This window comes from Salvelinus fontinalis, chromosome 3 (genome assembly GCF_029448725.1).
Source record: "Salvelinus fontinalis isolate EN_2023a chromosome 3, ASM2944872v1, whole genome shotgun sequence".
Taxonomy (NCBI): Eukaryota; Metazoa; Chordata; class Actinopteri; order Salmoniformes; family Salmonidae; genus Salvelinus; species Salvelinus fontinalis.
The window spans coordinates 17,055,360-17,071,027 of NC_074667.1; the positions used below are offsets into that span (position 1 = coordinate 17,055,360).

Sequence of the window (15,668 nt, forward strand, 5' to 3'; positions counted from 1 at the left end):
TTACTGCAGAGTTACATTGCACCAGTGTTTCCCAAACATCTCAAGTAACCCCCAAAAGTAACATTTATTTCATGTATTCCGGTGCTAGCACACCTGATTCAATTTGTCAACTAATGAAGGGCTTGGTGATTAATTGACAAATTAGTTGTGGAATACATCAAATATATAGCACTCGCTGGGGGTACTTGAGGAGAGGTTTGGGAATCACTGCAGTAGGCTACATTAGAGTACAGTATTTAGGTATTGTATTTAGGTACTGACTCTGACACTAGTGTGGTGTATCTGTCCTCATGCCACCCGCTTCATCTCTCTGCGTGTGCTCGCACAGCTGGGGTCGCTGGAAGGACATCCTGACCCACGGGCGCTTCAAGTGGCAACTGGCCGAATGCGACATTGAGGTGCTGTGCCGGTCGCTGCTGGTCTACTGCGTGCGCCACTACAAGGGCGATGACAAGATCAAGAGCTTTATCTGGGACCTCATCACACCCGCCAAGGATGGCCATAAACAGGACTTGCAGAACCACTCTGGTGAGAGACTCACTAACATCCCCTGATACAAGCTGCCATTCACTCATTCAGATTTGGAGTGGGGGAAAGAGGACAGGCAATATGGCTAGTTTTGTTGACAACACTCAAATGAATAATCAAGCTCTGAAAAGCAACTCGTAGTGCCAGAGTTTGGCATAATGGTCTAGAAAGCTGACTCCAGACCATGCATGGCACCCTACGATGGGGGTTTGAATCCACACTCAGTATCTTGTACTACATCTTGTATCTACTCCGTCTTCCCTTAGCATAAAAAAAAGAGCTATCCTCACCCTTGTCCGATGGTTTCCTATTGTCTCTAAATGACTGTAGCCATAGCTCCAACTCTGATCCCAAAGTCTGTGCTTTAATTTGGACTGTTGTGCAGTAAGGTGATTACTTGGTATCGTTTAAATCCAACCTTTCCACAAGCAGGTCTGTCGGCCCCAGTGCCCAGGGGACGCAAGGGTAAGAAATTAAAGAACCAGCTGAGTGTGCCCGAGATGAAGCATGCAGACTGGCTGGTCAACTGCAACCCAGAGGTGGTGCTGCATGACGACAGCTACAAGAAACACCTCAAACAGCACTGCAACAAGTGAGTCCCCCTTTCCTCACTTTCAGCTGTTGGTGAACAGTCATGTTCTCCTCTATGAGGAATGGGATTCCTAAAGCTTACAAAACCTACATAGTCTAGTTTTTTAAATTTTATTATGATTTTAGGTGCTGAAGCCTGGGGAGTAAACGGCTAGATTTACTAAGCTTTTGTAGCTTTTCATTACAAATGAAGACAGTTTCATGTTTTAGTTTTGTTTGTTTTATGTCTTCCTAAAAACAGGGGAAAACGCTTAGCAACTCCGCTGGCCCTAAGTGGTTTGGTGTTTATCAAAAAAGAGACTGATGACTGGTCCATGTGTTGTGTTATGTGCCTTGTTGTGCCAAGGGTACTTCTGAGGGTGAGGATGCTGTACTACCTGAAGGTGGAGGTCCTGGGAGAGGCTGCTGCCCAGTTCCTGGAGGGTATTCCTGCCAGGTACAAAGTGCACCACGAGGGCACCCATTAATCATACCACCTACTTATCTAGGTCCGGGAAACCAGACTGAAGTTAATGGCTGATTTGTGTTTGTGTGTGATCTGTGCAGTAAACTGGAGGTGGCACTGCCTGACATCGACTACATCGAGATCCCAGCAGGCTGGTGGGATGCAGAGGCAGATAAGTCTCTTCTCATAGGGGTACACAAACATGGTAATCCTCTAGTCTAGGGTCTCCTGTTTGTCAGACCCTCATGGCTCTTACTATACAATCCAATTTTATGTACATTGAACAAAAATATAAATGCAACATGTAACAATTTCCAAGATTTTACTGAGTTACAGTTCATAAAGAAATAAGACAATTGAAATAAATTCATTAGGCCCTAATCTATGGATTTCACGACTGTGAATAAAGATATGCATCTGTTGGTCACAGCTACCTTAAAAAAAAAAAAAAGTGAATCAGAAAACCAGTCAGTATCTGGTGTGACCACCATTTGCCTCATGCAGCGCGACACATCTCCTTCGCATAGAGTTGTTCAGGCGGTTGATTGTGGCCTGTGGAATGTTGTCCAACTCTTCTTCAATGTCTGTGCGAAGTTGTTGGATATTGCCGGGAACTGGAACACGCTGTCGTACACGTCGATCCAGACAGCATCCAAAACATGCTCAGTGGGTGACATGTCTGGTGGTTATGCAGGCCATGGAAAAACTGGGACATTTTCAGCTTCCAGGAATTGTGTACAGATCCTTGCAACGTGGGGCTGTGCATTGTCATGCTGACACGAGGTGATGGTGGCGGATGAATGGCATGATAATGGGCCTCAGGATTTCGTCAGGTATTGCTAAATTCAAATTGCAATCAATAAAATGCAGTTGTGGCTTTTGCCTGCCCATACCTGCCTATACCATAACCCCACCACAGAGCACCATGGGGCTCTGTTCACAACGTTGACATCAGAAAACCGCACGCTGTCTGCCATCTGCCCGATACAGTTGATACCGGGATTCATTCGTGAAGAGCACACTTCTCCAGCTTGCCAGTGGCCAGTGAGCTTTTGCCCACTGAAATCAGTTACAACGCTGAACTGCAGTCAGGTCAAGACCCTGGTGAGGACGACGATCACAGATGAACTTCCCTGATACGGTTTTGACAGTGTGTAGAAATTCTTCAGTTGTGCAAACCCACAGTTTCATCAGCTGTCCAGGTGGCTGGTCTCAGACGATCCCGCTAGTGAAGAAGCTGGATGTGGAGGTCCTGGGCTGGCGTGGTCTGTGGTTGTGATGCTGGTTGGACGTACTGCCAAAATCTCTAAAACGACGTTGTGGTAGAATTTAACATTTCATTCTCTGGCAACAGCTCTGATGGACACTCCTGCAGTCAGCATGCCAATTGCACGCTCCCTCAAAACGTACGACATCTGTGGCATTGTGTTGTGTTACAAAACTGCACATTTTAGAGTGGCCTTTTATTGTCCCCAAGGTACACCTATGTAATGATTATGCTGTTTAATGAGCTTCTTGATATGTCGTACCTGTCAGGTGGATGGATTATCTTGGCAAGGAGAAATGCTCACTAACATGGAAGTAAACGCATTTGTGCACAAGCTTAAGCTTTTTGTGCATATGGAACATAAACGGGATCTTTTATTTCAGCTCATGAAACATGGGACCAACACTTTACATGTTGCGTATATATTTTGGGTTGGTGTATTTCATGTTCCAGTATATTGAAGTCATGGTTTAGCCATTTCAGAAGATCATACATCAACCTTGGTACTAGAGAATTTCAGGGTGTGCAAGCTTTTTTATTCGAAGACAGCACTAAAACATCTTATTTAACGAATCAAGGTCGTGATGATCAGTGGATTAGAGTCCGCTTTTAAAGACATGCTCCGGAACTTTGGGGACCATTAAGTATTTTTTAAACCTCCCACTTTGGGCTGTGTGTCAATGTGTAATTTGTACATGCATAATCTATGATCAGAATTACTTTCTTACCTTAGTTAGCCATGAAATCCCTAGTTTGACAGTGACTGTTTTTCTGGAAGCTGTGCTTTTCCCAAATTGGGCCAGCCCCCTAGCAATTGGAGTTCTAGCCAATAATCTTCAGCCCCTCGCCATTTGAGTGACAGCTAGCAAAATGCACACACAGCAGAGCAAGAGTAATGATGTGGTGCACATATGTGACGTAGCCTACCACATATCACAGTTACTAGTCGTTGATAAATTGATTATACATTTTACATTAATAGTAGATTTAAGTCTAAAGCCGCTGCCGTCATTACCATCGGCGCTCAGTAACCCTGGCACCTGGTGTCTCCTCAGGGTACGAGCGGTACAACGCCATGCGGGCCGACCCAGAGCTGTGCTTCTTGGAGCGGGTGGGCATGCCTGATGTCACAGCGCTCTCAGCCGAGCAGAGTGGAGGAGAGGTGATGGCTGACCTCACTGACAGGCAAGAACCACCTCCGCCTTACTGTAGGGCACAAGTCTTATTTGTAGGATGGCATACAGTAATATGAACATACGCAGTACCAAATCTCAGGTGCTGTGTACGAATGTGAATGTCAACCAATGTCTGCATGCCTCAAAATGTAATGTATCAGCAATACCTCAAATCTAGTTCCCCTAAATACATCAATAAATCCTGCGTGGTCAAGCTGACTCTGGTGATGGAGTAAGTGATATAATTCTGTGGTCTTTATCTTAATTGTTGGTTCTTTTTAGTAATTGCAAAAGTGATGACGTGAAAGACGATCCTGAAAGCAAGCAAGAGGAGGGAGGAGTGGAAAGGGTTGATAATAAGGTACGGACTCTCGAGTGACTCAGCTAAATGAAACTTAAGGATTCAGTATCTGAAAAGGTTGAGTTGTGAAGTTATCATGTATTTTTGCTTCAAAAGGATGAAACCAGCTCCAGCAATGATGCAATGGACAAGCATGACATTGTTGTTCAAGGTAAGTGTTCAGCTACCTTTTGAACTTGTCTTTTTGAATAAAATGTCTTACAAACTGGAGAATCTGTGAATGCATATAGAATATGGGGGTTTTACCAACTCCAAGTTCCGCCTCAATAATTTTCTACCGGTGTCACGTGGGTTAATCTACAAATAGATTGCCTTCAGGGGAAGTGTAATTTTGTCAAAACGTAGTTTTATTTCACCTAACATTCAGTCATAAAAAGCAAATGTTTAACTTCATAAAAAACGAGTTTTCCCATCTCAAAAATGGCTATAAAAGTTACTATATAATGCATGTAAATATATGTGAACAAAGCTTTGATCTGATTCTGTTACTTTCCAGACACAGGACACAGGGTCCAGGAGGGCTTTGGCCAGGAAGAGTTTGGCCAGGAGGGCATGGAGCTGAAGGGTCGCCCTCTGTGGCCCGCCGGCCCTAATCTTACTGCCAGGCTGCGTCGCCTCATCACAGCTTACCAGCGCTTCATGCGGCGCGAGCCCCTGCGTCATGACTTCTTGCTGCCAGGGGCAAGCCCGGGACCGATGTCCTGGCAACTGGGGGAGGAGCTTAGGCACTGCACGGCAACAGCTGCCAAACCTGACCCTCTCTTCCTGGAGTGGCAGAGAAGGTGGGTGATGATGTCAGAGCAAAGGTGGGTGATGTCATTGATCCCCTACATTATGTGCTGCCTCGGTCCCGTTCCCTTTCGGTTCTTTGCCCCTTACCCCCCCTCTATGTTCACTGATCTGTAAGGCCTGGGTATATCTTAGCAATACTATGATGTCTCCAGCTAGCATTCCTATAAACTAACTTTCACATAGCATATCCTTCAAGATCTGTCAACACCTGCTAGGCAAGGGGATGAAATTGGACTTTTTATGTCAGACATAATATAAAAATGAAGTCGGAATTGCTTTTGGCTGAGATACCCATAGCTGATGCCTTGGGCAGTCACATGGTCAGTGCATGTCCCCTTTATAAAAGGCTTATGGTAGGCCTGTGTTTTTATGAGCAGGTGGACACGGCGTGAGCAAGCAGATTTCTACCGCACCGTGTCGTCGTTCGGCGTGGTGTATGACCCGGAGAAGAAAACCTTTGACTGGAGTCAGTTCCGCTCCTTCGCCCGGCTGGAAAGGAAAACGGACGAGAGCCTGGAGAGATACTTCAGCAGCTTTGTGTCCATGTGCCGCACCGCCTGCAGATTGCCCCCCAGGAAGGACGAAGGTAACTACTCCACAGGAGGCAGAGCAAGAGAGCTTGCCCTTAAAGGTGCAATAAGTAGGAATTTCATCAACGAATGTACCCACATTTCTATAATATGTAAATAGTTTATGATTAGTGAATGCTAGGGTTGCAAAATACCAGTAGCTTTCCCAAAATCCCCAGGTTTTCCAAAAATCAAGGAATATGCAGGAAATCAGTAATCATCAAAACAGAATTTTTTAACCCTAGGGAATGTCATAATGTAGTTATTTTGTTAGATTCATCTTTCTATTTGTTGAAATCTTCTTTTTTTCTTAAGGCATTTTACCTGTCGCACTAATTGTTTGGTCAGAATCTAGCATGGAAACATGGGAATTTGTAGCTATGCTGATGTTGCCTCCCTTTTGAGGCACATGTTGCAAGAAAACCACACTGCACTTGCCCAGGCAGAGCTGCGCCAACCGTGTCAAAAGCCAATGTGATAAACTTTCTAGAATACTTTTGTGCTATGAAACTAAATAGATGATCCACTTGGAACCACAAAACATATTTTCTACATTCAAAATAGTGTAGTTAGACAAAGCAAGGAAATAATTAACATGATGTTGTTTTATTGGTATTTGCAGCTGTTGGTGCTTAGTAATGCATCCAGCAAGCTTCTACAACATCTTACTCAACCTTTAACCTCTACAGGATCATCACCCCCCCCCCCCCCCCTGCCCCCCACGGGACAGTTAAGCTAATGTAGGCTAATGTGATTAGCATGAGGTTGTAAGTAACATGAACATTTCCCAGGACATAGCATATGGGCAGAAAGCTTAAATTCTTGTTATTCCAACTGCACTGTCCAATTTACAGTAGCTATTACAGTGAAAGAATACCATGCTATTGTTTGAGGAGATTGCACAATTATGAACTTGAAAACATATTAATAAGCCAGTGAAGCACATTTGGGCAGTCTTGATACAACATTTTCAACAGATATGCAATGGTTCAGTTGATGAGTCTAAAACTTTGCACATACACTGCTGCCATCTAGTGGACAAACATTGCACCTGGGCTGGAATTAATACATGATGGCCTTTCTCTTGCATTTCAAAGATGATGGTACAAAAAAACCTGCATGTTTTTTTCTTTGTATTATCTTTGACCAGATCTAATGTGTTATATGCTCCAACATTTAATTTCACATTTCCACAAACATCAACGTGTTTCCTTTCAAATGGTATCAAGAATATGCATATCCTTAGAACAGTTAGATTTGGGCATGTCATTTTATTCGAACATTTTTAAAAAGGGTTATATCCTTAAATTAACCAAAGTCTCTGCCAAAGGAAGTTGTGTTAAAAGGATGCTTCACTTTATAGATTTGTTTGCGTATTTTAGCAGTGCTTTCGAAAGCATGGGGAAGATAGGTGGAGGTTAGTAGATTTATGACAGTATTATTTTTACAATAGTAGTGACATTGCAATGGCGTGATTTGAATGATACAATTATATTAAAGTAAGCCCTCTCCATCTGTCTGTCAGGGCCTCTGGACCACAATCTGTTTGTAGAGCCCATCACGGAGGAGCGAGCAGCACGCACTCTCTACCGCATCGAACTGCTGCGCAAGGTCAGAGAGCAGGTGCTGCGCCACCTACTGCTGGGCCCAAGGCTGCAACTGTGTCGGCCCAGCCTTTACCTGCCCGTGTGGTGGGAGTGTGGCAAACACGACCGCGACCTCCTGATTGGGGCAGCCCGCCACGGCCTTAGCCGCACCGACTACTACATCCTCAACGACCCGCAACTCTCCTTCCTGGAGGCCCACCGCAACTACGTCCAGAAGGAGAATCACAAGGGCTACCATCCTGGGGTGCACCACGCAGGCATGACCCCCTCACCCCACCACCACCCCTGCTGCCTGTATGAGACGGGCCTCGGCCAATGCCACTCTCCCCAGCCGCAGGAGTACCACCACCCAGCCTCCTCCTCCTCGTCGATCCATGCCCATTCTCACCCACACATCCACGTCCATGGTCACCCGCCAGAGATAGTGGGCACGGATCCCGGGGGCAGCCTAGGTATGGTGTCTGGGCCCAGGGAGAGCTTCCTGGACTGCCCCCCTCTGGATGAGTCCTTGGAGTTGGCCTCACTGCAGCAAGAGGGCCTGGCCTCAGATTCCCTCCATTGCAAGTCTGCCAAGGAGGCCTTCAACGGGTTCCCCTTCAACTCAGCGCAGGGTGGCCAGAGCATGCTCAACTCGTATGGTGTGCAGGGGGAGCTGAATGGCGAGCAGTCGGCCGAGATGGACCCTATCATCTCGGGCAAGCTGCGCAGCGATGTGTTGGTGGGGGAGCAGGGCTCCTCTGAGGAGACGGGCCTCATGGCGCCCTTGCTGGAGCTGGACCAGGAGCTGCAGGCGCCCTGGGAGAGCACGGACCACGCCGGCGCCGCAGACATTTTCAACGACGCTGACCCTATCCTGGGGGCGCCCGCCCTTGAGACGGAGTTCCTGGACCCCGAAGAGCAGCCGGGAGATGGGGGAAGGGAGGACAGAGCAGGGGGAGTGCTTGATGACTGCCTGGGTATCCCCCCCTCCCGGAGCGACCCAGGGGAGCCGCTACCCTCCAGTTTTATGCTGTTCAAGGACATCGGCGTGAGCGAGGAGGAGCCTGCTCAGGAGCACACCGACCTCTCTGCAAGCTGCCCTTCACCCTACATCCCCCCTCCGCCCCTGTCACTGTCCCATATGACCTTGTACCCCCACCACCAGGGTGATGCCGAGGAGCCAGAGGAGAAGCTGAGCAACTCGGACGCCGTCGCCCACATGCCCAGCTCCAAGGAGAGAGAGGCAGAGGATGATGTGGCCTTTGAGTTTGACAAAGAGATGTCTGTGAACAGTCTGTATCTGGTGGGGCCGGAGCAGGGCCTGGAAGCCTCAGGTATATCATGCGAGGACTCTCACCAAGAGGAGCCCTTCGAGGGTGCCTGCGATGGGACGGGAATGGGATCTCCAGTAGAGTCATTTGAGGCTGCTCTAGAGGGGCCAAGGGAAGAGACTTTAGAAAGGGACATGGCCTTAGAGCCAGGGGAGGAGGGGCTTCTAGAGGGGCAGTTTGAAGAACCCTTGGAGATGTCACCCATGGATCCCCAGGAGGAGGAACCAGTGGAGGGGCCTCTGGAAGACTCTTGTAAAGACCCAGCACCAGAACAACCATTCGCAGGGCCATTGGAGGAGCATTACGACGTAGAACCAGAAGGGGCCTCCGAGGGGCCTGCCGAAGCAGAGAGCACTTTCAGCGAACACACACTACCCACTGTTGACGCAACAGACTCTCTGCCCTCGTCCCCCTCAGTCCCCACATCCCAGCCTGAGCTACAGATCAAACTGGAGTTCCCTCTAGACCCAGAGAGCTCTGAGAGCAAGTCGGACATCCTGGAGCCTGACAGCACTGTCCTCACGCCCAAACTGGAGCAGACAAAGGGGCTGCTGGAAGTGAAGGACGAGATCGAGGAGAGGCCCCAAAAAAGGGGAAAAACTCCAGGTAACGGTAGTTTTTTAGCAGTCTTTAAACATGTAGCATTGAAAATGACCTTTCCACGCACCTTCTCCGGATGCCCTGTAGTTGAGATCTTGTGTTATGTACTAACCACTCCACAGCCTCCGTGGTGGACAGCTATGTAGAGGTGGCACGGTTTGCAGCCCCCATGTCCATGTGTGAGATGCCTGACAGTCTGCAGGATGCGAGGGAGCCTACCATCGCCCAACTGCTGCAGGAGAAAGCCCTCTACTCCTTCTCTGAGTGGCCAAAGGTATAGTCCCAGGGAGTTGACCCGCAAACCACTTCGAAAGCAGTTTGTTTCATGTTTGCCAAGGCAATTCGTTGTCACTATCGGGTTTACCGTTAGCTGCAAAGCAAGAAGTAAAAAAATATATATATTGATTTTCTAACTAATCCTAAGCTTAACCATAGTCTTAACCTCATGCTAAACCCTAACCAAAAAAGCAGATTTTCTTAATCATACATTTTCACGATATGTCGTCAATTTTGACAGCTAGGCCATCAAATCAATCAAATTTTATTTGTCACATGCTTTGTAAACAGCAGGTTTAAACTGACAGTGAAATGCTTACTTACGGGTCCTTTTCCAACAATATAAAGATTTTTTTTAATAAAAAGAAATTGAAATCGTGACACAAGGAATAAATACACAGTGAATAACAATAGTGGTGAGTGGCACAGCGGTCTAAGGCACTGCATCTCAGTACTACAGACCCTGGTTCGATTCCAGGCTGTATCACAACCGGCCGTGATTGGGAGTCCCGTAGGGCGGCGCACAATTGGCCCAGCGTCGTCCAGGTTAGGGTTTGGCCGAGGTAGGCCGTCATTGTAAATAAGAATTTGTTCTTAACTGAATTGCCTAGTTAAATAAAGGTAAAAAAATAAATAAAAATAACATGGCTATATACAGGGAGTACCAGGTCGATGTTCAGGGGTACGAGTTAATTGAGGTAGGAAAGTACCAGGGTTTCCGTTAGCCAGCCATTTGCGGCTTTTGGCCAAAAAATTTATAAATGAAAAGCCAATACAATAAAACTGTTGCAGGCCCCGCAAAAAAATTCCATTGCAAAATAATGCTTTTTATTAATTGATGGAAAGGCTAGTCAATTTTGTAGAATTAAATTGATCTGTGTGCATTTTCATTAGTCATCATCTTATTTACCAGTAGTCGTATCTTATTTATTCAACACAGCTATCACACGCGCACAGCATACAGATCCTATTTTGAGCGGGATTTCTCCTGCAGTTCCTCAAGCTGGTTGCTCCACGAGTAAAACGTGTGTTTTTATAAGTCCATTCATTTGCTCAAACATTTGTAAATGCAATTGCGTGTTAAAAACAGTTTTGGTGCACAATTAAAAAGAGCTGCTACTTTTATTTCTCAACTGGTAATTGGAGCACGTTTCCCATTTACCATTCAAGTGCAGGCAACAGGCTATCAGCACGTCACCCACCACTTTACAATGTGACCTGGAGGCAGTATGCATTTTGAAAAAATACTTATTTGTTTGAAACCTGATGGCAATTGCTTTAAAGGCTTCATAGGCGGCACGTGAGTTTCAATTTTGGGGAAGCTTACAATTTATCCTACCATTTCTGCCGTTTTGCGTGCCAGTTATGATTGTCATATGCACATTTTCGTTTAACATTTTCATTTCCATAATAATGTTTTTGTTTCTCAAAATCATTGTCACGTGGTTAATAATAAAAATCTGAATTAAAATGATATAACAGTGTAAAGTCAACTAATGCGAGATCACCAGCCATATGGATACATTGATACACCGTGATCCATTGAGCGCATTGAACTCATAGCTTTTAGGCCAATGTAGCAGTAGGCTTATAACTTCCATTGCTCTTTCATACCAAGGATTGGTGATTATCGAGGGGGAGATTGTTGGAAAGATTTTTCAAATACCTTACTGTGAGGAACTAGAGTTTTAATACAGTGCCTTCAGAAAGTATTCATACTCCTTGATTTATTCCACATTTTGTTTTTACAGCCTGAATTAAATAAGGATTTAATACGCACAATACCGCATAATAACAAAGTGAAAACATGCTTTTAGTATTGGGAGCAAATGTATTGCAAACTGGCCGGCTGGGATGTCCTTGTGCCATCGCGCTCTAACGACTCCTTGTGGCGGATGCATGCTGACTAGGGTCGCCAGGTGTACGGTATTTCCTCCGACACATTGGTGCAGCAGGCTTCCGGGTTAAGCGAGCAGTGTGTCAAGAAGCAGTGTGGCTTGGCGAGGTCATGTTTCGGGGGATGCAAGACTCTCGTCCTTCGCATCTCCCGAGTCCGTTCGGGAGTCGCAGCGATGGAACAAAACTGTAACTACCAAATGGATATCACAAAATTGGGGAGAAAAAGGGGTAATAAATAAAATATAAAAATATCTTTAAGCTGTGTCAAATTGGTTGTTGATCATTGCTAGACAAAATTTTCAGGTCTTGCCATAGATTTTCAAGTAGGTTTAAGTCAGAACTGTAACTGTAAGCCACTCAGAAACATTCACTGTAAGCAACTTCACACAACATACGTCATCCAAGCGCGCAACAGAAGAGTGTACTGTCTAGACTCAGTTTGTTGTTTCTATGAAATTGTTTTGATTTACCCCCTAGAGTCGATGTTCGCGCACCCGCAGAAATCTTATTAGTAGAATAAAAAAATCCCCATAAAAATCTGTTTAAGTGAGAGATGTTTTTTTTGCATTGGATGTGTCTCAATCCGCCGATGTCGCACTTCAAATGGCAAAATTATCCTTGGAATGACCTTCTTAAAACAATTCCATATAGATTTGTAGAACCTCCCCTGACTTAGAACAGGGCTTGGACTGTTAAGGGTTGAATCATTTTGAATCATAGCTCAAGTTTTAATTGCTACGGATTCCGCAATGCAGTTTGCCTTTACGGTTGGGATCGTAAGTTTGTTCCGGATTCCTGTTAAGTACCAGTTAGCTGCTACCCGTCATGAAAACAGAGCAGGCCTATGCTAGCAGCGCAAGCTCACCTGTGTTTTTATCCACAGCTGGGCACAAATGCTTTAGGTGTGAAATGATTTCCACTTAATCGCAAGATAAGGTGGAACTGAAAAGTAGACAGGGATTTGTCTGCCCTAAATGCAAGAAATCTTACGGCTGCTCGCTCAGCTGCGAGAAAAGGATAACCTGCTTTCTAAGTACACCGACCTTGCCCAGGCAAATCTCCATTATAAATGCCTCCTATAGCAAAGCTGTCAATGAGTCGACGGCGTTGATTTGTCCCAATCCAATGGACAAATGTTAAGATCCCCTCTCTTCGGCCCAGTCTCCGAAGAGAGGGGATCATGCTCTGCTTCAGTATGTCACAGTACATGTTGGCATTCATGGTTCCCCTCAATGAACTGTAGCTCCCCAGTGCCGGCAGCACTCATGCAGCCCCAGACCATGACACTCCCACCACCATGCTTGACTGTAGGCAAGACACACTTGTCTTTGTACTCCTCACCTGGTTGCCGCCACACACGCTTGACACCATCAGGACACAGGACATGGTTGCAGTAATCCATGTCCTTAGTCTGCTTGTCTTCAGCAAACTGTTTGCGGGCTTTCTTGTGCATCATCTTTAGAAGAGGCTTCCTTCTGGGACGACAGCCATGCAGACCAATTTGATGCAGTGTACGGCGTATGATGGTGGCCACACAAAATATTGACACTTTGGGCCCAATTTGGACATTTTCACTTAGGGGTGTACTCACTTTTGTTGGCAGTGGTTTAGACATTAATGGCTGTGTGTTGAGTTATTTTGAGGGGATAGCAAATTTACACTGTTATACAAGCTGTACACTCACTACTTTACATTGTAGCAAAGTGTCATTTCTTCAGTGTTGTCACATGAAAAGATATACTCAAATATTTACAAAAGTGTGAGGGGTGTACTCACTTTTGTGATATACTGTGTATATATATAATATATATATATAATATATATAATATATATATATATAATATATATAATGTATGTGTATATATGTGTGTGTGTGTGTGTGTGGCTGTAATGTAACAAAATGTGGAAAAAGTCAAGAGGTCTGAATACTTTCCGAATGCACTGTATCCTTTATCTGAACACCACTGTGTATTTTTTACTACCTTGTTAGCACAGGGTAATACTGAATGTATTATTAAGAAACGCTATCTTATCTACTGAAGTTGCTACAGATTTTGAGTGTATGAACAATACACCATCACATATTCTGCATTCCTCTTGTGATTATTTGGTTGATAAATGTAATGCCAAATTAAGGGCAACCATTGATGCCATAGCTCCAGTAATGTTGAAAAAGACCACAACCATATGGAGAGTACCTTCAATGAGTGAAGAAACAAATCAGTTAAAGAGAAATTGCAGAAAGGCAGAGCAGAAGTAGAGAAAGTCAAAGTTGTAGGTCCATTATGATATTCTGGCAATAGAAATGCCAGACGGGCTACTTTTTCTAACTTGATCAATAATAATGAAAATAATTTGAGTGCTCTAATCGACCATTGATGGCCTGATAAATCCTACCCCCGCAAACCTATGTGAACTTTCCTATCCTTTGCGGCATATTTCTGAAATAAGATTGCAACCATTAGGCAGGGTATCAGTCAAGCAAGAACTGAGAAGTTTGATATGTGCCCTAACCTACCATGCAAAGATACTATAGGGTTATTTTCCCTGGTTGACACAGACATGCGCAGGAAAGTGATATCAAACTTAAGCCTTCTGCCTTCTCGATCCTATCCCCACCACCTTCTTCAAAACAGTCTTATTTGAAGAAGTGCAAGCTATTGTTAATCACTCACTTTCCCCGCTGCACTAAAAACTGCTATGGTGAATCTCCTTCTGAAGAAAAGTTATCTAGATTCTTAAGATCTTAGCAATTTTCGGCCAATCTCCAACCTTCCATTCTGAAGCAAAATTGTGGAGCAATTGGATTTTAAACAGCTAAATGTTTTCTAAGTGCCAACTGTATTTGAAAAATTCCAATCTGGTTTTCGTGCCCAGCTCAGAGACAGCCTTAGTGAAAGTGGAAAACAATCTTAGAGCCAACACATATGCCAAACAGCTCTCTGTCCTTGTACTCTTGGATTTAAGTGCTGCATTTGACTTTGTTGACCATGATGTCCTTCTGGACAGACTGGAGAGGTGGGTCTCCGGTCCAGTTCTAAATTGGTTTAGGACCTATTTTACCAGTCAAATTTTTTGTCATGCATAGTGAACAAACACTACATGGCCAAAAGTATGTGAACACCTGCTCGTCGAACATCTCATTCCAAAATTGTGGACATTAACATGAAGCTGGTTGAGAGAATGCCAAGAGTGTGCAAAGCTGTCATCAAGGCAAAGGGTGGCTACTTTGAAGAATCTCAAATATAAAATATATTTCGATTTGTTAAACAGTTTTTTTGGTTACTACATGATTCCATTTGTGTTATTTCACAGTTTTGATGTCTTCACTATTATTCTACAATGTAGAAAATAGTGAAAAATAAAGAAAATCCTTGAATGAATAGTGTACAAACATTTCACTGGTACTGTATAAGAGATCTTAAAACAGGTTTTTAGCTTTGCTTTTCCTTAGGGTGCTTTTTTTGTCTTTCAGTTTTTGTTATTCTTTTGTTTTTCTCCTCTTATGTTGATTGTGTAGTTAATATTTTTAATTTCCTAGGTTTTTTTATCATTTTTTTCCCGTGAAGCGCATTGCGTTGCATTCATGTCTGAAATGTGCTGTAGAAAAGTTTGATTTGATTGTCCTGCTGAAAGGTGAATTAATCTCCCAGTGTTTGGTGGAAAGCCGACTAAACCAGGTCTCTTTTTTGTCCTAAAAAATATCTTAACGATTACAATACAATTATACCATAGGCATAGGATTACAAGTATACCATAGGGTATATGACTACAAGTGTACCATAGGGCGCCACACAATTGGCTCAGCGTTGTCCGGGTTAGTGGGGGATTTGGTGGGGTAGGCCGTCATTGTAAAATAAGAATTTGTTCTCAACTGACTTGCCTAGTTAAATAAAGGTAAAAATATATACCCATAACATGATGAACCCACCACTAGGCTTGAAAATATGGAGAGTGGTACTCAGTAATGTGTTGTATTTTATTTGCTCTAAATATAACACTTTGTATTCAGGACATCTTGTTCAGGGGCAGAAAGACAGATTTTTACCTTGTCAGCTCGGGGATTCGATCTAACAACTTTTCGGTTACTGGCCCAATGCTCTAACCACTAGGCTACCTGCTGCCCCTAAATATAAAGTGAATATCTTTGCCATATTTTTTGTAGTATTACTTTAGTGCCTTGTTGCGAACAGGATGCATGTTTTGGAATATTTGTATTCTGTACAGGCTTCCTTTTCACTCTGTTGA

General features: G+C 44.4%; 1 protein-coding gene across 10 annotated transcripts in view; it reads left to right on the forward strand.

Moving 5' to 3' along the window:
• chd6 (chromodomain helicase DNA binding protein 6) overlaps nt 1–15,668 on the forward strand; it is a 119,395-nt gene that overhangs the window by 70,946 nt on the left and 32,781 nt on the right. For 6 of the 10 annotated variants that reach the window (XM_055907957.1, XM_055907947.1, XM_055907966.1 and 3 more), the window contains exons 22-32: nt 329–528; nt 958–1,120; nt 1,466–1,555; nt 1,666–1,769; nt 3,887–4,016; nt 4,289–4,367; nt 4,464–4,518; nt 4,864–5,173; nt 5,537–5,745; nt 7,254–9,251; nt 9,368–9,519. In XM_055907957.1, coding sequence (XP_055763932.1) covers nt 329–528; nt 958–1,120; nt 1,466–1,555; nt 1,666–1,769; nt 3,887–4,016; nt 4,289–4,367; nt 4,464–4,518; nt 4,864–5,173; nt 5,537–5,745; nt 7,254–9,251; nt 9,368–9,519 — 3,490 coding nt within the window. The remainder of the gene's footprint in view (nt 1–328; nt 529–957; nt 1,121–1,465; nt 1,556–1,665; nt 1,770–3,886; nt 4,017–4,288; nt 4,368–4,463; nt 4,519–4,863; nt 5,174–5,536; nt 5,746–7,253; nt 9,252–9,367; nt 9,520–15,668) is intronic. The other 4 variants (XM_055907982.1, XM_055907975.1, XM_055907926.1 and 1 more) reach the window with 3 other exon arrangements.